Source organism: Ranitomeya variabilis, chromosome 5 (assembly GCF_051348905.1).
Source record: "Ranitomeya variabilis isolate aRanVar5 chromosome 5, aRanVar5.hap1, whole genome shotgun sequence".
NCBI lineage: Eukaryota > Metazoa > Chordata > Amphibia > Anura > Dendrobatidae > Ranitomeya > Ranitomeya variabilis.
The window spans coordinates 84,578,458-84,600,040 of NC_135236.1; the positions used below are offsets into that span (position 1 = coordinate 84,578,458).

The 21,583-nt window shown below is 40.8% G+C and overlaps 1 protein-coding gene across 2 annotated transcripts in view; it reads right to left on the minus strand.

Annotated features, from left to right (window-relative positions):
- Window positions 1-15,603, minus strand: part of TCF7L1 (transcription factor 7 like 1) — a 54,861-nt gene extending 39,258 nt beyond the window's left edge. The window contains exons 1-3 of one of the 2 annotated variants that reach the window (XM_077262794.1): window positions 14,618-15,603; window positions 13,725-13,785; window positions 12,364-12,494 (exon numbers count right to left, since the gene is read on the minus strand). In XM_077262794.1, the coding sequence (XP_077118909.1) occupies window positions 12,364-12,494; window positions 13,725-13,785; window positions 14,618-14,803 (378 nt within the window). In that variant the 5' untranslated portion in view covers window positions 14,804-15,603. The remainder of the gene's footprint in view (window positions 1-12,363; window positions 12,495-13,724; window positions 13,786-14,617) is intronic. The other variant, XM_077262793.1, reaches the window with a different exon arrangement.
- Between the last annotated feature and the right edge of the window lie 5,980 nt (window positions 15,604-21,583).

The window sequence follows — 21,583 nt, forward strand, 5'->3', positions numbered from 1 at the left end:
ATAGAAATTCATCTGGAAAAATCAGATGTTCTGTGAGGGATTGATTTTTCCCCCTCAATACACCCATAGACTTGAATGGTTGAGTCTCATTTGAGACTCTGAAGAAATTAGGACATCCTGAGATTGTCACCCCCCACCCAGAGTGGTAAGTATGGAGTCTGATCAAAAATCAGACCGCACACGCCTGATTTATACGCCTGTAGGTGTTGCAAGGGCAGCCAAATTGTGGTCTTTATTGTGACAATCCACTTTATTTCTTCATTTCTTTTGAACTGCTGCATTAAGAAATTACAGGTAGGTCGATCAAATAAACCGGTCACCATGTAAAACATGACTGAGCACAGTCCAATAAATCTAGGCCGAAAGAGATTGTATGGGCAGCACTGTTGCTTTTCAGCGCTGCGGTCCTGAGTTCAAGTCCCCCCAAGGACAACATCTGCAAGAACTTTGTATGTTCTCCCATGTTTGTGTGGGTTTCCTCCGGGTTCCCCGGTTCCTCCCACACTCCAAATACCATACTGATCGGGGATTTAGATTGTGAGCCCCAATGGGGACAGCGAAGATAATGTGTGTAAAACGCTGCAGAATTAATGGCGCTATACAACTGGGTAAAACAATTGTCTTGCCAGCACACTTACATATATAATATGCTATTATTTACTGTTGATTTTCACCTCCATTTAATGCTGGCATATCAAAGAAAATTTAAGGTATTGCATTAATGCCAGCCAGTGTTTCCCCTCATGTAAGGTGCAGCTTTTTGCTTGCAGAACGTCACTGGTGTAAAAAGGTCTCACCACCTCCCACTATCTTAACTGACCTAGTTCTGCACTTTCCTAAACCAGAGGGACAGTGGCCCGAGATACGATTTTTGGAGAAGTACCGTAATTAATGAAGCAGCACTATGTCGTCCTATACCTATGTAGACCAGGCCTGTCTGGAGAGGTAAGGTTCTTCTGGGAAAGGATTAGGATGTGTTTTTCTGCATTTTGCCTCAGGGCGCCACACCAGTTAAGACTTGTTCCCACCTCTCACCCCAGAAAACAGTTTCAACAACAGTAAAAAGGTGTTGCACTATCTATGAATAACTGAAAAAAAAAAAAAGCATTACAAAAAAAAAAGTACAAAATACAAAATGCATTTATGAATTCCTACATGTAGCAAAAGCACATTAAATTTTTGTCTAGGGAGGTAATCGCTCAAGGTACCGGAGTGTTTGGACTGCACAGTTGCCTGTGAGCATGTGCAGTAGGAAATGCTGCTATGACCTGTAGATTTGCTCCAAGTCAATCAAAGGAGATTCCTACTGCACATGCTCACACAGGCACCCAACATGTCTTTTTAGCTTTTTTTTTAAATTATTTATCATCATCATCAGAAAACCTTGGCTATAGCATTGGTTACTATTGTCACAATGTCTTATTGCAATATCTAATGGGAAAAAAAAAAAAGAATTTGCAGCCTGACTTTTTGTAATTTTTTTTTTCTAAATTATGTCCCAAGTAAAGGGTATCCATTCATCCATCTTCTGAATGTGATCAAAAAAGAATATATTAGTTCACATATCAAAAAGAGGGAACATCCATGGGGACAATATTAGCCCCTTGTCCCTATGGCTCAGCTCATATAAACCAACACCCACTAGCAACTGTTGCTCTACTATTACCAGACAGAACATTTTAGCGATCATGCGCATTAAGGATATGTTCACACGTCAGGATTTCTGGCAGAAATCCGCTTGCGGTTTTACCGCGATGTTACCGCGTTTTTTTCCACGTTTTTACCGTGTTTTTGATGCGTTTTTTTCCAAATGCATAGAATCGCGGGAAAATCTGCAAAATTAATGAACATGCTGCTTTTTTTACCGCGATGCGTTTTTTTCGCGGAAAAAAACGCACCATGTGCACAAAACATGCAGAATGCATTCTAAATAATAGAATGCTTTATGCATGCGTTTTTAATAGAGTTTTTAGAGCGTTTTTATCGCGAAAAAACCTGAACGTGTGCACATAGCCTAATGCCTCATACACATTTTACTAAGGCGCGCAGCCCTCTAAATTTAAAATTAGTTTGTAAGAGACACACACAAAAAAATAAATTTAAAGTGTTAATTAAATATTACAGACAGACCTCATTTACCGATGTGCAAAACACACATACTTGCTGAGGTCTATTTATTCTGAAATGTTTGCACAAGGCAAGTTTTCTGACAACGGCCCAAATTACAGCGAGTCTCAAGGGTGGAATTAAGTGTCATTTAGGATGCAATCAATGATTAGATTATCTGGCAAAGTCTTTTTTGGACAATGCTAGGTCAGCTCATTGTGTTGAGGGGTGGTCATTAACTAAAAGAAATCCTAGAATGCCTTTAGGGTTAACTTTCCTGTTTTGGAATTATCCTTCTTCTTCATTCCACAGTCGTCAATACTCACAAGACAAGTATAAAATATTTTTGCGTACCGTTGGTAAATGAAGGGGAAAAAGATATATTAAACAGTTAAGAAAGTAAAATGATCTCCAAACAGGTGTGCAATGAATGAAAAGCCCCGGAGGACTTCTCTCCAATAAACTGTCATTCCAGATTACAATAGGACATCCTGCACAGGGGGAAACTACATATACATTTTTAGTTACCATAATCAAAATTCAGAGGATCTCAATTTCCTATATGGTCATTTGAACCATAACCATGTAATTTTCATTCCCTAATGGAAGGGGAAAAAAAAAAAAAACCTCACTGATCGGTACAGAGCCTAAGATTATATTATCACACTAGGTTCTTTATCTACCGTTCAAGCATCAAAAGACATTGGTGAATTAAAAATAAAACACCTAAAACCTCGTGTTTATACTCTCCGGATCGCATCCTTTGCGCAAGTGCACCCTACACATTGTGATGTTCTCCGCTTTTCCAAGTGATACTCTAATCCACAGGGCTGCAGGCTTCTAAAAGGTGGCGTGTCCTTACACAACCCTAACAGGTGACCATCACCGTCACCAGCGCCGGACTGGCCATCTGGCAATTTTGGCAAATTCCAGAAGGGCCTGTCTGGTCATGGGCCGCCTTGTCTGCAACATTGTTAACAGAATCAGTGTTCTCAAGACATCCATACTGTTAAGAGTTGTAAAGGAGCACAAAGTTGCTGACTCCGTCACTCACCCCAGTAGCCCACGGGTATCATTAGAAATATTGGTCTTGTAGTAAATCTTGCTTTCCTCTATCCAGGGTAATATTAGTAATATATCCCATCTAGTGCTTGGGGGATCTGATAGCATGGGCCTGTGTGATTCCACATGCCAGGGCTGAATTTCAGCCCCAGTCCGTACCTGATCGTCACCTTGTTCTTTTTTAGTATGGCCCTATCAGTGCGCATTTGTCCCCTCCAGATCTTCTTTAAGATTTTATTATGAGGCAAACCTTCATAACCAGATTTTTCCCTTTGCAACTTATTCATCCAATTTTGAGAAATCCTTTGGAGCCCTCAATTATACCTTCTAAATTCTGAAAGTATCAAAGGACAGTTTTAGGTTTTCCCAACATGTCGATTGCTGAGCTTGGACAGGTGACACCATACAATGCCAAAGCTCACAAAGTTCCCAAATTGTGGTTTTCGAATAATTTGACAAGCCCAAACTAGAAGATCCTTATGCTCACTTCGGAGCCTTCAACATTGATGGCACACACACATTTTGAACCATGGCTGATCATGGGAGGCTACTCAACTATGGACTTCATCCTGAAACCATGATTTTGTTGAGATCTCAAGAAGAGCATATTAGGACAGCCATATGGACAAATATAGTTTTCATATGAGCGCCAGAAAATATATAAAACAAATGTGTGAAGACTCTTGTAGAATCATTCCAACTTTCTAAAACTTATAAAAAAAAATCCACCAAAAATACTGGCACTACCATGGTATGCCAAATATTGTTAGAGTCATTAATTCCTTTAAAGGTAAAGCAAAACTCCATGGCTGGAAGAAGAACCACATAACCACAATGCATTCTTTGTACAGTACATGGAAACAGACGATAATAAGTTACATCTGTCCTCGATCCGTGAAAAAAAAAAAAGATCCTTGATTTACATTCATATTTTCCATCTTTTCTGGAAAAGTTGGATAACCATCAATGGTTGCCCGCCATAAGATCGCTAAAGTTGTCACTCAAGTGTTAAATAAAAATAAATTTGATATTATAAATGTAAAAGTTAAAAACCCATGTACAAATATAGTTTTTCACAAGGGGAAAACAGGTGCAACCTCTCTAAATCCCTGCTCAGATTTGTAAATGGTAGGTAACAAAGGGTGCCTTTTGCGTAAAATTTAGACCCTGTATACTTAGCCACCCCCTGCTCTCATTCACTTAACACCTATTGTTAATCCCAGAACAGGAGGTCTACATTTTACCACCGCCCCTCCATCTCCCAATTAGTAGAGATGTCATTTCTGTAGAAACATGGAGGCCTATGCCCAGGACACGCACGCAGGAAACCAATGCAGATAAGAGACGCCAAACACAGACTTTATGGAAGGGGTGGACCTAAGAGCTAACAGCTTAGAATAAAATAAACACCATTTCTGGAGACAGGTCTCATACTGCCCAACCCAACCAGAGCTGAAAAGGATAAGATACAGACAAAAGGGATATGCCACAATACAATGTCTACAGGCCGCACAGGCAGAATTTACATGTCTGTTTATACATGGAGTGTCAACTGGACCCACACGAAGAAAAAAAATGACTTTTAGGAAGGAAAGCGGGAAGGAAGCTGGGCTCTGGGAAGGAAGAGTTAGATAAAAAGAAAACATGCAGGGCGACCCGCAACACATGATGTCCTTTATGAAAGATAGGACAGTGCTGAGGAATATAACGCTCTCCTCTTAGGCTTGAGTCTACATGTTTAGTATGGGAATTAAACTTACTAAATGGCCCTCAGTAGAATGGATCCATAGCATGAAAGAACATACTGTATGCCCCTAACATGTCCAGATCATAGTAAAACCATACTCGGGATAGCCAGTGTGGCTGCATAACTAGGCCGATTTATCATGGAGAACAGATTTTTAGAGAAGAGGGGTTCTCACAGCCTAGGCTACCAATGTCAGATATATTTTAGCTCCCCATATTACGTACCAGTGATCTGTGTTATGGAAGTTCCATAAATAAAATCAATGATTTTAGTAGTGGCCCCCTACTCGCCTCGATGTTGCTAAAGCACTGCAGAGTTCTCCATACAACACAAATATATTCAGCGGTGGTGTATACGAGAAGGGCAATACCCCAGGCCTGCTTGTTAGAGCTTACCACTTATGAAAGGAAGAAACAGAACACATGGCGAGAGACAGAGGACAGCTGCTATCGGAGCAGGACAGGAGGTGAGGAAAATGGCAGGGCTTGTACAATTGTAAGGCTGAGAATGTAACCGGAGTGAGGGTTGGGGTTTGACTTGGCACAGATTCACGGGGGAGTAAATCCAAGGCTGCTTTGGGCCTTCAACAAAGTTCTTGTACATGTACAGAGGAATGGTGATATCTGCTTGCAAGTAGGAAAGGCTAGAGCGTTAAGTGTTAACCCTTGCCATACCATTCTGCTGCATAAAAAAAAGAAAAATAATAATAATAATTGCATATTTACAAGACTGGTCTACTCCAAAAAAATCAACACCACCTACAAGTATTAAATTATGTCGTCTTTAAAAACAGCATGTTCCACCCACCTACCATGTCAGCTGGTATGGTACCCAACCAGTCTCTGGGGTTCATAATATTACATACCAGCATACTATACCAAAGAGTGCAAACATGTTCCACTTCAGTTACAATAACCAATGCTCTAGTTCGTCTAAAGTTTTCTAATGTGACAGTGCACTGCGCTTTAGATCATTTCCCCCCCCCCCATTTCATACCACATTATGCTCTTTAATAGATACAAGGAGTCTTTATGTGGCAGCTCACCTTGTCAGTTCTACAAGAGGTCCACTTCAAGTTATACTCATAACCTGAAAAGGTTAAGACAAATCTCCTGGACACCAAAGAAAGGTCTGTAGTAGGGTCATTTATAATGTTGATGTCTAAAATGGTATAGGAGCCTTAAAACCCAGATGAGACAGTTAATCTTCTACCCATACAGTGGCATGTAAAAGTTTGGGCACCCATGGTCAAAATTAATGTTATTGTGAACAGTTAGGCAAGTTTTACATTTTAAAAATTACAAGTTCTGGTACGATGTTCTACTGTTCTTAGACACCTGCACAAATATGGCCTTCATGGAAGAGTCATTAGAGGAAAACATCTCCTGTGTCCCCATCATATAATTCAGTGTCAGAAGTATGTAAAAGAACATCTAAAGCAAGCCTGATGCATTTTGGAAACAAGTCCTGTGGACGGATGAGGCTACATACAACTCTTTGGCCGCAATTATCAAAAGGTATGTGTGGAGAAAACAAACAAAAAAAAGGGCTCAGAATTTCAGGAAAAGAATATCTCACCAACCATTAAGAATTGGGGTGGATCAGTCAGGCTTTGGGGTTGTGATGCAGGTAAACGGCATGGGGAAAATTTCATGGGTAGAGTGAAGAATGGATTAAATTAAATTTTTACAAATTCTTGATGCAAACATATCACCATCTGTAAAGCTGAAGTTGAAAAGAGGATGGTTTATACAAATGAATAATGATCCTAAACACAAAATCCACAATACGACCTCAAAAGGCACAAGCTGAAGGTTTTACAATGGCCCTCACAGTCCCCTGACTTGAAAATCTGTGGTTAGACCTCAAAATAGCAGTCCATGCAAGACGACCCAGGAATCTCATAGAACTGGGAGAATTTTCCAAGGAAGAATAGATGAAAATCCCTAACAAAAGAATTGAAAGACTCTTAGCTGGTTACAAAAAGGGTTTTCAAGCTGTGATACTTGCAAAACGGGATGTTAGTAGGTACTAACTATGCAGGGGGCCCAATGTTTATGCACTGGCCCATTTTTCTTTTTGTAAATTTTTAAAAATGTAAAAGTTTAAATACATATTTATACAATGTTATATTTAGGCCTTTTAGCGATCATTTCATCTTCAACTTGCTTAAACGTTCACAATAACCATAATTTTGACCACTGTATCTACATATCTATGCATGGCTTTATTTTTGAGCTGTATTCACATGTAGAGCATTTACATTTAAAAAAAAAAGTATGTCATTTTACACGGAGTAAGAGCACAAATGACTGTCCAAACCAAGCAAAGGTGCTCTGCGTGGCACTGGCATGGCCGAACCTCTCAGTACACCTTACCACCTATATTTTCCATCCATCTCCTCCATCCTTTGACTCCAGAAGAGGTCAGAGCAGTCAGTCAAGGAATATAAGGTGCAGAGAGAGGCAAAACAAGTTTGTAGGAAAGTGCACTGAAGCGGTTGGCCACATTGAAAGGTGCACAGAGCGTCTGTGCTTGGTTTGAACTGTCATTTTGTGAAGAGTACCTTTAAGCAGTTTTCTACGGTTTTTTTTTTTAATAGAAAAAAAAAAAAGTTACCATAAACCACCAACATAATTAAAAAGGATTATAATTGAAACAATTCACTTATTACCATACAAAAGGAGGAATAAGAATACATCCAATCCATAAAGCAGCACAAAGTGTGCAAAGCACCCAAGCACCCAGTCTCAAGGAATCATAGGTTGTAAGAAGGGCCAAATTGACAGACAAAATAGGATAAAAAAGGTGAATTAGACGAGTTGTTTCTTACCCATGGTGGGGGAGGATATGGCTATTTGGCCCTTTTCACAACCTATGATTCCTTGAGACCAGGTGCTTGAGTTCTTATTCCTCCTTTTTTGGACTCATTTGTACGGAACAATAATTAAGTGAATTGTTTCAATAAATGAGCCTTTTTAATTTTATTGGTTGCTTATGGTGACTCTATTTTTGTACTTTGCTCTATTGATCATGTCCTGGAGTTCTCCACTGTCTGATCTTCAATTAGTGATGGAATGGGGGTGGGCGGTCGTTAATTAAGCTATAGGACTAAAGTTTATGATTCTGCGCTATATGAATATTGTCTTTTTTTGTAGGCCAGCATGCATCATTTCTATGTGCCACCGTCAGCCTTATAGAGAGATTGACATGAAGAAAAATATATTATATATATATATATATATATATATATATATATATATATATATATATATATATATATATATATATATATATATATATATATATATATACATATATATTTATTATTTTGTATTTATTTATTTTTTATTTATTCGGAAGCCACACAAGAACATGAGGCATTTTAAAAGTTTTCAACGGGCCATAAAATAGTAGGGCGCTCAAAACAATGCAAAACGAAATTTGCCAAAATCCTAAAAATGCAATACAAAAACTACATTTTTCTTGAGTTTAGGTCAGGATAGAAGCTGGTCCGCCATAGTCACTTCTCTGATGCGCGTGGTCCCCCATTATAGACGTTTGCACCCAAATTTTCAATTGAGTGGCCCTCGCCTTGATGCATCTGAATGTGCCGTGAGATCAAGTCACCGCAGCCCATCATGAGGTGACACTTCTGTACACCCCCGGCCTGTACCCCGCGTTACTAGAACAGAGCATGGAGCGTATCCCTGTATGGGACGGACCGATGTTACATTGTCAAGTTCCCTCTGACAATGACAGACGTTTCTTGACCTCCCCTGCTGACGTGGGACACATTTCAGTTAATTGAGACAGGTATGGGGTTTTAATTAGCTCCCAGCAATGTGCTGTAATGGAGTCTTGTTTGGGGTAGATTTGAGATGACTTATAGGCCCTCCTCCTGTCCCTCGGGGCGAGGCAATTTGCAATGCACACAGGGAGGGGAATGCATCATTTGTGTCTGTAGAGGAATTTAATTTGCAACCAGACAATTCACCCTGATCACCTCCCAAAACAGAGCACACAATGCCAGCTCATTAACAGCACTCGGGGAGGTAGCTAAGGGGGCATCTGAATAATAAAGAAAGAGACTGACAAAAGCAGAGGGTCCAATAATCCCACCAACAGCTCCATTGTCTGCTAACCACCATATAACATTCAAATGGAGCTACACTCAGAAAAAGTGATGTGCGGACAGGATCCTCGGGACCCTAGGACAAACTTATAGTCCTCGTAACCAATTATAACCATCATAGAAGTAACACTACCAGAAAGGGTCGTTTCCGTAACACATCTGCACCAATTACCCATGTTACATAGACCATCAGCAATGGATTTACTACTTTTCATTTATGTTCCATTCTCATTACTAGCCAAGGGTGAAGAAAAAAATAAAAATAAAAAAAAATACAAAAATGTAATAAAATAGTACAAGCAATTTTTTGTCCCATACTGAAATTAATCTTAAATTTTTCCTTTTCCCCTCAAATTTCCAATTTTCTTTTTTTTTTAAACTTATTTACCATCTGCACATTTCATAAGCCACGTGCTCGTCCACACGTTTCATAATAAGGCATCCATTTTAAAGTCACCACATCAATTTAACGTACTTCAACCGCAAGACAAACCCTCATTTGTCCCCCACCTCCCCCCATGTTGGGGTACCAGATCCATTGCATCGAGATAATTCACTATTCAGGCACAAAACAAACATAGGCCCAAGAGTAGAGCAACAAAGCCTGGTCTGTGCAAGGAGCGAAACACCTAGCCCTGCGCTGCTGGGCTCAACGTGGGCACACAGCCCCCAGTCAAACGCCAACTAAAACAGCCTTATTCAGGCCCCATCTGGATATTAAAGGGGCAGTTTCAATATTAGAACATCTAGTGGCTCCATTGTTCTCATACAGTAAAGACAACATGAGTGGAAGCCATATTCAACCTCTTCAACTTACGCGGCGTTGGGGCATCACCAGCTTAGAGCGCATTGGTGGCCATCATGTAATCTAATTTCCAATTGGGCCACGTGCATATGGTGAGTATTTGGTGACTTTTTTACCTCAGTATTTGTAAGACAAAACCAAGAGTGGAACAGTCAGAAGAAACACTAAACACGTCACCACTTCTGCATTTTTCACCCACTCCTGATTTTCACTTACAAGTACTGAGGTAAAAAAAAAACAAAAACAAAACCACCAAATAATCAACATGTGCACGTGGCTTAGAAAGAGATTATTAATGCACAAAAAAAAAAATGGACAAATAATGGCCCAAATTGACAAGTCTGCAGATATGCCAAATTTTGCACATGTAAAATGTTGTAACTTGTAAGAAGACGCGCTTAATCTATAAATTTTAATTTGTTGCCCTGGCTTTTTTCTACCTTTAATTAGTGCATACCCCCTTAATAAACCTGGCACATTTTATAGGCGCAAAAAAAAAAAAACAAAAAAAAAAACACAAATCCAAAACCAAGTCACTCCGTTAATAATAAATAATAAAATAAATATAAAATAGTTCCCTCCTTTAAGAAAAAAAATGGTCAGAATGATGAAGGAAAAAAAGTTATTCCAAAGTATTATGGTTTACGTAGAATGGAAAAAAAAAAAAAATTGTTAAAAAATGTTAAAAAGAATGACTCAAAACATTTTTACACAACCAAAAAATATAGGGATGATTGGAATAACTTCACCATAATTGATGTACTGAGTATCTGTACAAACATCAATTTCTTTGCCCACAACAACAAGTATCATCTCCGACACTGCAAACATTGATCGACATGGATAAAAGTAAAACAAAAAAAAAAAACAATAATAATAATATATATATAAATATATATATATATATATATATATATATATATATATATATATATATATATATATATATATATATATATATATATATATATTTTTTTTTTTTTTTAATTTATTTTAGTGAAAAAATATATACTATATATTATTTTGTTAACTGTTCATGATGGTTACATTTGGAAATGGAGTGGGAGCACACTTGGTAGTCAGTAGCATGGCATGGAGTTCACAGAGCTCTTCCCTGGAACATAAGCCCCATCCAGAAACACAAACCATAAAGTACCCGTAAGTCAAACAGAAGAATTCCATGCTGCCTGCACACAAGCCTATTAGTGGTTTCACAATCAGATTACACGTCTGAAATGTGCCATTTTAATTCTATAGCACAGCACAACATTCTGTACCTTGTCTGTAAACAGTCCTCACAATAGATATGACAGGGCAAATATGCACACAAGGATACACTTTACAGCTGGATTTGTAACTCGAGATTGTGGGACACTATAGTGAATAGACCAATTTAGCTGTCAAAAAAAAAAAAAAAAAAGCTCAATATAGAAATAAAATTAAAAATATAGCAGCCAACATCAACTCCAGCAAACCTGGATTCCTTTGTGTGAATACCATAGTTGCTACAGGGTAAAGTCACCTGTAACCTTTGGTAGTCATTCCTACCAGCTTCAGCTTGGTAGCGCTTGTGTGTAAGGCTTTGTTCACACCATGTTTTTGACATACGTCAGTGGCTCAGTCGGGGCCCCAAAAACCATGGTTTAGAAGGATCATCTGGCCGGCCCAGTAAACAGTGAGGTATACAGTCACATTCTGGGCTGACCTCATTTTTGGCAGTATAGGGCTTATTCAGGTGGGCAGAAAAATGTCGTTGACTGCATTTTTTTGTGCCCTATGAAAAAAGGCGAAACGAGCTCAGACAGAGCGACTTCGTCTGCTTCAGTCAAGTCAATGACTCTGTTGGCGGATCAGTCACTCCCATTTTTTATTTTCCAGGTGGAAGCCCCAACGGAGCTTTTGTTGCCAAACGTGATGCGAACCCGGCCTTGTATAGATGGTGTCTACCTGTCAACTCTTAGTTTAGTGCCACCAGATATAAGAAACGAAAAAAAATAAAATAAAAAAGGCAGCAACGCTAACCGCTCGGAATATTCCAAAATGGTGGATTTAAAAATAAATATACAAAATTGACCAACAAAAGATTGAAATCAAGACCCAACTGCACACCCCTGTAGGGTAGACCTATAAATAATTAGATGTTTGTCTAAGGGGGAAGGTTGACACTGATGGTATACAGATGGTGACAGGTGACTGCACTATTTAAAGAGCGCCCCCATCCCATAGTTTGAACAGCAACCCTGGACCAGTCACACCACAGGGCAGCAAAGAACACAACATTGGAGTCACTTGTGCACTATGGCAGCCACAGACCGGGTCAACACAAGACTATATATCAAGTCAAGAGACAGACGTTCCTGCAGGCACAACAATTCAGCCCTTGTGTGACCCTTACAAGCCAACCCTCACAATGCCATGCCAATCACAACTTGTGGTTTCCAAATACTAAAATTCCAATAAAGAAGTCACCACAAGACACACGCAGAATAGATCTGGAGAAATGCTTACCGTGCGGGCACTGGGAGATAGGGCACCATTGGGCAAGTAATGGCCTCCAAGGTCAGGGATCATCAAGAATGGGTAGCCTGCATAGGGCGAGCTTTTAAAGAAAGCCGCATCCTGGTGCTGCCTCCTAAATGCTGAGGGGGGTAAAAGAGGAGAAAGTGTTAGCAATATATCTCAAGTTATGACTTATGACGACAGCGATTATGCAGTTACCACCACATGACCGGATGCACGTTCTTGACAATAAAACTGGATGCCTAATTATTCTTAAAGGGTTTTTTTGGTGGGCCAGGACAGAATATAAAGGACCAGTTTACTCCAGAAAAAAAAAAATAAAAAATCTAATGGGCCATATTTCACACCAGTATACATAGCCATCCTTAATATTACATTTTTCATATTCTTTTAAGAGTTTTGACAGCCAATTTGTATCCAGGGCTTAATTTGTTGATGGTGCGCGCATGTCCATCCTTGCTTCATTTTTATTTTTTTTTTCGGGGCGTAAAACATGGCTGCACTCACAAACCTAGTATCTAGACTGGAACCAGTGCACACGAGGATGTCCTTTTTATTACACAATGGATCTTGTGAAGATAATCAACTTATCATTGTAGAAGAAAATAACATTCGAGACCTCATGTATGGAATTATTCAGCTTAACCCTACAGATGACCAGTACCAAATGCGAGCATCTTACCCAAATATTGGGGGTACAAAGTATCTATTAAGGCAAACCATAGATTGTACAGTGCTGTGATTTGTAAAAAAATAGTCAATATATCTCAAATATGGTACATTCATAACATCCCGAGAAATCAGGACTAAATGAGAACTTGTTATCAAAAACTAACAGTCGGGCTCGACAGACCGTATAGATGCTTTAGTAGTGATATACAACACAAAAAATGTAAACATATACAATAGATATCTTTTTTTTTTAACCAAAACGTGGCATATAAACCTCAAAATTGACAAACCAGTTCCATATATCAACCAATGTTTACAAATAACAGAAGGCAAAACACAAACAGAGATAGTAGGCAAACAAAAAAGTGTTAAATACACAGTAACAAAGTATACACACATCCATTAGTGACTATTCAGCCTTGTGTCATTGGCCCAATCCATAGACTGGAATTTCTTAGTGATCACAAAAGCTGACAATTCCTTTTACTTCACCCATTAGAATGCAATTTCAGGTTAATAAAAGGTTAAACTACCAAAACTATTTAGTTACATTCATGACCTAAAAAAAAAAATAAAAAATAAAAATAAAAATAAAAAAAAATTTAAAGATGTCAAAGAAAATACCTACAATAATTCTAAATATGCAACAGAAAAAAAAAAAAAAATAGATGCCTCACCTTCAGACAGGTAATCCCTGGGTTTCTCAAAACTCTCTCTTGGAGGAGGACGTCTCTCCACCTGGAAATTGGAAGAAGGTGGTTTAGTCTTGGCCAAGAATAGAATAGATGGACCTGATCCTGACCCATGTTTATTTTTTCGGGAGGGAAGATGAAGTAGAGTTCAGGGAGACATTTGTTCTGATGAGATAACATATTGGCAAAAGTTCACCAGGGCATGGGCTCCTCACTTCTGTTAGGGGCCCGCCAAGGAACATCTTACACTAAGAGGATTGGTCCAAGTGATCAGAACTTCTGCCAATTGTCACCATAGATGTGCAGACTATGGTTGGGGTCACCACAACTGAGCATTAGAATAAGACCACAGTCACACACAGTATGTGTAAGGCAAAATTAGGAGTGGAGCACTCAGAGGAAAAAAAAAAAAAAAAGTATAATAGAAATGTACACAAATTTAGGATTTTTTACCTATTCCTGGTTTTGGCTGACAAAGTCTGATGTAAAAATACTGAACGTGTGACTGTGGCCTAAAAGTAATAGAAATGTGATGCAATGGAGCAAACTTAGGGCTTATGTTCCCACGAAGAGTATTTGATTTTAAAACAAAAAAAACGCAATTAATAGGGCCAGAAACTCATGGAGGGAATGTAGCCCTATGCAGAAAATACTCAAATCAATAGCAAAATAGGACTATAAACAAGTAAAAACACAATTTGCCAAGCTGACCAGCCTCTAGAAATCAATAACACTGTAGTGACAAATTGCAATATTTGTAGGGCAAGGTTTGCAACAGTTGTCGGGCAAGCTTTGCAACAGAGTCCGGGCTGGAATTCAGCTTTCGATCGTATAGAAATCGTATCCGACCTGTAGAACAGTCTGGGAGCGATTCTTACCTCGGAGTCTGAGTCGCTGCTGTGATTCTCCGATTCATTGACCAGGGAGGACTTGACATCGGCCAGATCCCCCTCTGCAGAGCCCTCTCCGGGACTTTTCTCCTCTTGCTCCCCCTCATCCTTAAACCGGATCAGCTCATCGTTAGCCCCCAACTCATCCCCCCCACCACTATTTAGTTGAGGCATGATTGCCAGGCCCCCCCACAGTAAAAGCCCAATACTACCGAGCCCCCTTCCTAATTCCCAAGCAGCTAACTTTTCCCTAGTGCCCCCAGGCTGCTATAAAACCATAATCAGGGGGGGCTCAAACTTCGCAGAGAAACTTTGTATCTGCAGCAAGTGTTCCTCAGCAGGCCCCTATACAATCCGACAAGCCCCCCTGTATGCAGGGTCTCAGCCCCCCCACCCCAGTGCACAGGCAGCCTCTGCCCCCATTACACTGCACAGCCTCCCTCCCCCCCACTACAATGCTCAGCCAGCCTCCCCCTCCTCCTCAGAGCAAACTTCCTGCAGCCTCCTAAGGAATGAGATGTTTTCTTTCCCTAACAGAATGTCTTTGTATGTTACAATCTGCTCAGCATTGCAAACAAAAGACTCAGAACCAAAAAAAAAAATAACAAAAAAAAATCTGCCAGCCCAGAACCCCTCAAAATCCAAACTCCTCAGTCTTGGCAACAAGTTGAGCCCCTAAAAATAAATCTAAGGAGCCCCTTGAGTGCTCGGCCGCCTCCCTCTCCGATCCAGGGGGGCTGTGAAGTTCCTTGAAAGTTGCATAAACAAAGAAGAAGAAGAAGAAAAAAAAAAAAAGGCAAATCACAGCTCCAGAAGTGCACAGATTCCCAGCTTCTTCCTCCCAGCCAGCTCCAGTCTTCTTCTCAGGGGCTTCCCGAGTCTTTGGCTTTTGGTAGATGGGAGGGGGCACTGCAGATCCCCCCCCAAGCCTGTAGGATCTGGTTGAGATCCTGCTTCTTTCCCTGGGTAAACTCTAATGAGGACTTGCAGGAGCAGGATCCCCAGCCAGAGCCCAGGGGAGGAGTCTGCACATGCAAACTGACACTTGGTGAAAAAGAACTGCTCAATGGACAATTGAGGGAATGGGGCCAAGATTAACCCTTCTGCCTCTTCACTGGGGGGTGCATTAACACTCTTGCTGCCATTACAATTTTTTTATTATTTTTTTTAAGCACAAGCCTGCAAAGCATTGGCAATTTAATGCAGAGCTGCAATCCAACGTTACAGAATATTCATCGTATTACAAATGTTTATCCGGCTCTTAGCAGAATTTATAATGCTCTTGTATCTTGTATTAATAGATAATTCTTAATTATTTGTTTTATTTGCTTGTTTATGTATTCTAGTCAGTTGACTACATAGATACATTCCCAAGATACTTTTTTGATGTTGCAGCATTTCTGCACCTATTGAGTACTTTTTTTTTTTCTTGATGTTCCTTTTTGAGGCACCTAAAACTCATCGTGGGCACGGTCAGCATATTTTCTCTCACTCTGATCAGGGGTGTGATTTCATTATCTCGTATGACGGGAAGATGGTAAAAAAAAAAAAATGTCTCCATCCTCTCCATGATGTCAGTCCGTGAAAATCGGACTGCACTCTGATGTCATCCGAGCGCAGTCAGATGTTTTCCACGGACTCACTGACTTGAATGGCGGCGTGTGATCTAAATATACGCCTATTTGAAATTTTGAAAAATCTATCGTGCACGGCCCCATAGAATAACATTGGTTTGAGTGCGATCCGATATTTTGTCGGATCTCACTCTGAAAATATGGTTGTCTGCAGGAGCCCTAAATCTGACTGTAGACTATAGGTGAAAGTCAGTCACAATTAATAAATCTGTGTTCTTGACTGACTAAGGGGATGAATGATTTCTAAAAATAGAATTGAACCTCTCTCTCAAAAATTTTCAGAACAGATATATATTTTTTAAATTTATACAGTATCAGCCTTTATTGGACAAATAATAATTTTACCTCCGTATTGATATCATGGTTTCAATTTTTTTTTTTTTGCAGAACAGTGGATCCTGCAGCACTATTTTGCCTGTAGAAAAGCAGATCTATCCTATCCATCATGGATTATGTATGGATATTTACATACAGGGCTAATTAGCCATAATACCTCAGCAAAAAACGTAGAATATTCAAATGTACGGCAAAATCTGAAACAATAATTGACATGTTGTAAATATTTAATCTGTAAGATCTCATCCACCATTCGTCCGCCTGGAAAATCTTCTGCGTATCTGCCGCGAGTGTGATCATCCTAGGGGTATGCAAAAACGAGCGTGTTTTCGGTCTGTGTGTTGTCTATGTGTGCGACAGACCACCCAAGCACTAATGTTAGCCTATGTGCCATTTTCTAACAGCCCTCAGGTCCATGGAAAAAAAATTCCAGCTTGTCTGGCCTAATTAACGGACTAAACTAGTGCAGGTAAATAGTAAGCGGTTCCTGCACCCATCTGCTATGCGGATAAGGCCACGAGGGCCGTCATTTCCGCAATTTGCCAACGGAACCACTTTCCAAAGTTCAGCGTCTAAAAAATCATCTGATTTTCATCCAGAAAACTTGTACAATTTTCATCCAAATTGTCAGCCATGTGCCATCCATGTGTCCATTTTTTACATCCATGTGACTTCCCTATTTACACAGCAACATTTTCAAATGTAAATGATCAAACACAATTTCGGGACAAGTGCAGACATCCGTATTTTTGGCCCGAGTGTGATCCGACAAAACATCATATCGGACCCGGACCAATGTTATGCTATGGGTCCGTGCACATGTCACATTTTTTCCTCGGACAAAGCTGGTCTGGGAAAAAAAAAAATTGCTGCATGCCCGATTTGGATCTGATATTCGGATCACACTTGGCCATGACATCTGATTTCTATGGGCTGGCACAATGGAGAAGGTGGAGACATTTTTTTCTCCATCTTCTCCGATGAGAGAGAATTGGATTACACTATGATCACACTCTGCTGAAACTCTGATCAGACTTTGATCTGCATAATTTACTTGATTCTCTCAGATGAGAGAATTTACACCAGTCTGCACCTGCCCTAATGGACCTGATTCGCTCGGATGAGAGGATATACACCGGTCTGTACCTGCCCTAATGGACCCGATTCTCTCGGATAAGAGGACATATGCCAGTCTGCACCTGTCCTAATGGACCCGATTCTCTCGGATGAGAGGACATATGCCAGTCTGCACCTGCCCTAATGGACCCGATTCTCTCGGATAAGAGGATATACACCGGTCTGTACCTGTCCTAATGGTTCCGATTCTCTCAGATGAAAGGATACATTCTGGTCTGCACCTGCCCTAATGGACCTGATTCGCTCGGATGAGAGGATATACACCAGTCTGTACCTGCCGTAATAGACCCGATTCTCTCGGATGAGAAGATATACGCTGGTCTGCACCTGCCCTAATGGACCTGATTCTCTCGGATGAGAGGATATATGCTGGACTGCACCTGCCGTAATGGACCCGATTCTCTCGGATAATTGGATATATGCCGGTCTGTCCCTGCCCTAATGGACCTGATTCTCTCAGATGAGAGGATATGCTCTGGTCTGCACCTGCCCTAATGGACCCGATTCTCTCAGATGAGAGGATATGCGCCGGTCTGCACCTGCCCTAATGGAACTGATTCTCTCGGATGAGAGGATATGCTCTGGTCTGCACCTGCCCTAATGGACCCGATTCTCTCGGATGAGAGGATATGCGCCGGTCTGCACCTGCCCTAATGGACCCGATTCTCTCAGATGAGAGGATATACGCTGGTCTGTCCCTGCCCTAATGGACCTAATTCTCTCACATGAGAGGATATGCGCTGGTCTGTCCCTGCCCTAATGGACCCGATTCTCTCAGATGAGAAGATATATATGCTGGTCTGTCCCTGCCCTAATGGACCCGATTCGCTCGGATGAGAGGATATGCGCCAGTCTGCCCCTGCCCTAATGGACCTGATTCTCTCGGATGAGAAGATATACGCCGATCTGTACCTGCCCTAATGGACCCAATTCTCTTGGATGAGAGGATATACTCTGGTCTGTCCCTGCCCTAATGGACCTGATTCTCTCACATGAGAGGATATACGCCGATCTGTACCTGCCTTATTGGACTTGATTCTCTCGGATGAGAAGATATACGATGGTCTGCACCTGCCCTAATAATGGCAAATTGGTCGTAAAAATCAGATGCAATACGGATGTTGCGCATGGGATCTTTTTGTGCGCACCCATAGACTTGCATAGGTGAGTCTCATCTGATATACGGAAGACAATACTGCATGCTGCGATTTTTTTCACATTGGCACTCGGTCATCTGAACAGCCGTATGGAATAACTTTTTTAAGTGCGCCATCCGATTTTTGCACCAGCAGCACACGTCCGTATTGTATGCTTGTCCAAACGAGCTCCAAGGCTATAAACATACGTATCAGATACTCCACCGGCAGTTCGGTCACGTCTGGCAGGAAGAATATCACCGCACTACTATTGTAATTAAGATGATGGACACCATGAAAAATCTAGAATACCACACACAAGGTACGCCAGTTAGAATTTACACTATGGTGTGTGACTTTTCTAAGGAGTCATGAATAAGATGCCTGAACCACACAAGGTTGTTCGTCATTTTTCTAACTAAAAAAAATAGAGCACGTTGAAAGCTGTGCCAACTTACGCCAACCCAAATGTCAACTGTTTATTGGGCAGTAAAAGAGACGGGAGGCGTCCATAAATGCGATGTTCTGTAACAAAGCATTGTAAACCTTGAGTAATTTTGGTAATGAATCTCCCACAATGAGCGGCTGTCCAGTTCACAGAACCATTGTCCATGATGTAGCTGACTAACCTCTATGGACTACGGCCAGGATTTTAAAAAGCCTTCCCCTCCAAAGAATTTAATGGGAACCCCGATGAATTGAATGGAGATTTTTTTTTTATTTTTATAAAGAACAGTGCCACTCCTATCACAGGTAAATGCAGGTACTGCATCTGAGCTCCAATATTGTGCCCATTACCTAGCTGAAAAATGGCGCCAAAGCTGTGCAGTGGTCCACAGAGCCAGGAGGCCCAGCATGTAAATAATCAGTAAATATGCAATAAACTATGCATCTGATCAATTACTATACTATTATAATAATATATAATATTTTTTTTCTGGGTGAGCCAAACATTTCTATGCTTTGGGTAGATGTGAGAGATATCTGTTGAACGCTCAGATATCTCATGTGCGTGGACAAATTAAGGATTGGTGAGTCGAAACACACTTCTTTTTTGCCTATGTCCATCTTTGACTATTATGGGTTATTGGAAGGTTACGGGTCTCCTGCGCTGCTTGTGTACATCCAATCAAGTAGTCAAATCAAACGTGATTAGTCTGGTTTATTGTCTACGCATTTTGAAGTAATCCAACTTCTTCAGGAGAACCAAAGAGATGCTATTGCAAAGTACTACATCTGGGCAATAAAAATGAAAATAGCATATACAGAATGGGAGGAATAGGGCTAAGCAACAGCACATGTGAAAAAGACTTGGGTATACTAATAGATCATAAAGTAAACGTGAGTCAACAGTGTGATGCAGCAGCAAAAAAGGCAAATGCAATTCTGGGATGTATTAACAGAAGCATACAGTCTAGATCACGTGAAGTCATTATTGCCCTCTACTCCTCTTTGGTCAGACCTCATCTGGAATACTGTGTCCAGTTTCGGGCACCACATTTTAAAAAAATACATCAACAAACTGCAGCAAGTTCAGAGAAGAGCGACCAGAATGGTGACAGGTCTGCAAACCATGTCCTATGAGGAACGTTTACAGGATTTGGGAATGTTTAGCTTGCAAAAAAGAAGACTGAGAGGAGACTTAATAGCTGTCTACAAATCTACAAAAAAACATTGTAGAAGGATCATCTTTATTCTCATTTGCACAAGGAAAGACTAGAAGCTGGAACGTTGTTTTCTGCCTTTTCTGTATTGTGCATTCAAATTGCGTTTAGGCACCCGCTCAGTGGCTCAAGTCGGGACTTACCCCCCGCAAATCTGGATTCGGACATATGCGCCGATGGGGTCATAGACTATAATGGTGCTGACAGAGTGAACGTCTGCTCTGCCGTACATCATTTTCGGGCATGTACGCCTACTGGAGATGGACACTCACATAGTAGACTGTGTCTGGGTGTTCGCCTCCAGCCCAAAAATGATGCACGGCAGAGCACACACTCACTCTATCGGTATCATTATAGACTATGGCCCCTTCATCACATACATCCTGTTTTGCGAGGGGTTCGGACGTAAACCCCAACGGGGCCACTGATTGGGTGTCTAAACGCAATGTGAAAGCACTCTTATACAACTAAATGACGTGACCGCCACCGCTTTGCCGCAACACTATTATCTGGACAGCACCCTACTAGTGATGAGTGAGTATACTCGTTGCTCCAGTTTTCCCGAGCACGCTCGGGTGTCCTCGGAGTATTTTGGCATGCTCGGAGATTTAGTTTCTGTCGACTTAGCTGCATGATTTACAGTTGCGGACAGCCTGAACACATGCAGGGATTGCCTGTATGTTAGGGAACCCCCACATGTATTCAGGCTGTCTAGCAGCCACAAATCATGCAGCTGCATCAACAGAAACGAAATCTCCAAGCATGCCAAAATACTCGGAGGACACCCAAGCATGCTCGGGAAAACCCGAGCAACGAGTATACTCGCTCATCACTACACCCTATTGTTCTTATCTTGTTCCCATTCCACAACTTTAACTTTTGTCTGTGTCCATCTTTGACTCTCTTTGGTCTTCCATCTTGGGTTTGTGGCATCAATTTCCTCTATAACATGGGTCGTAGATGCATTTGTAGGCACCCTACAAGCTTAGGCATCGTTTAGGGGGCCCCATCCACATTACATAAGAGTCAAAGGATTTTAGTGGGACT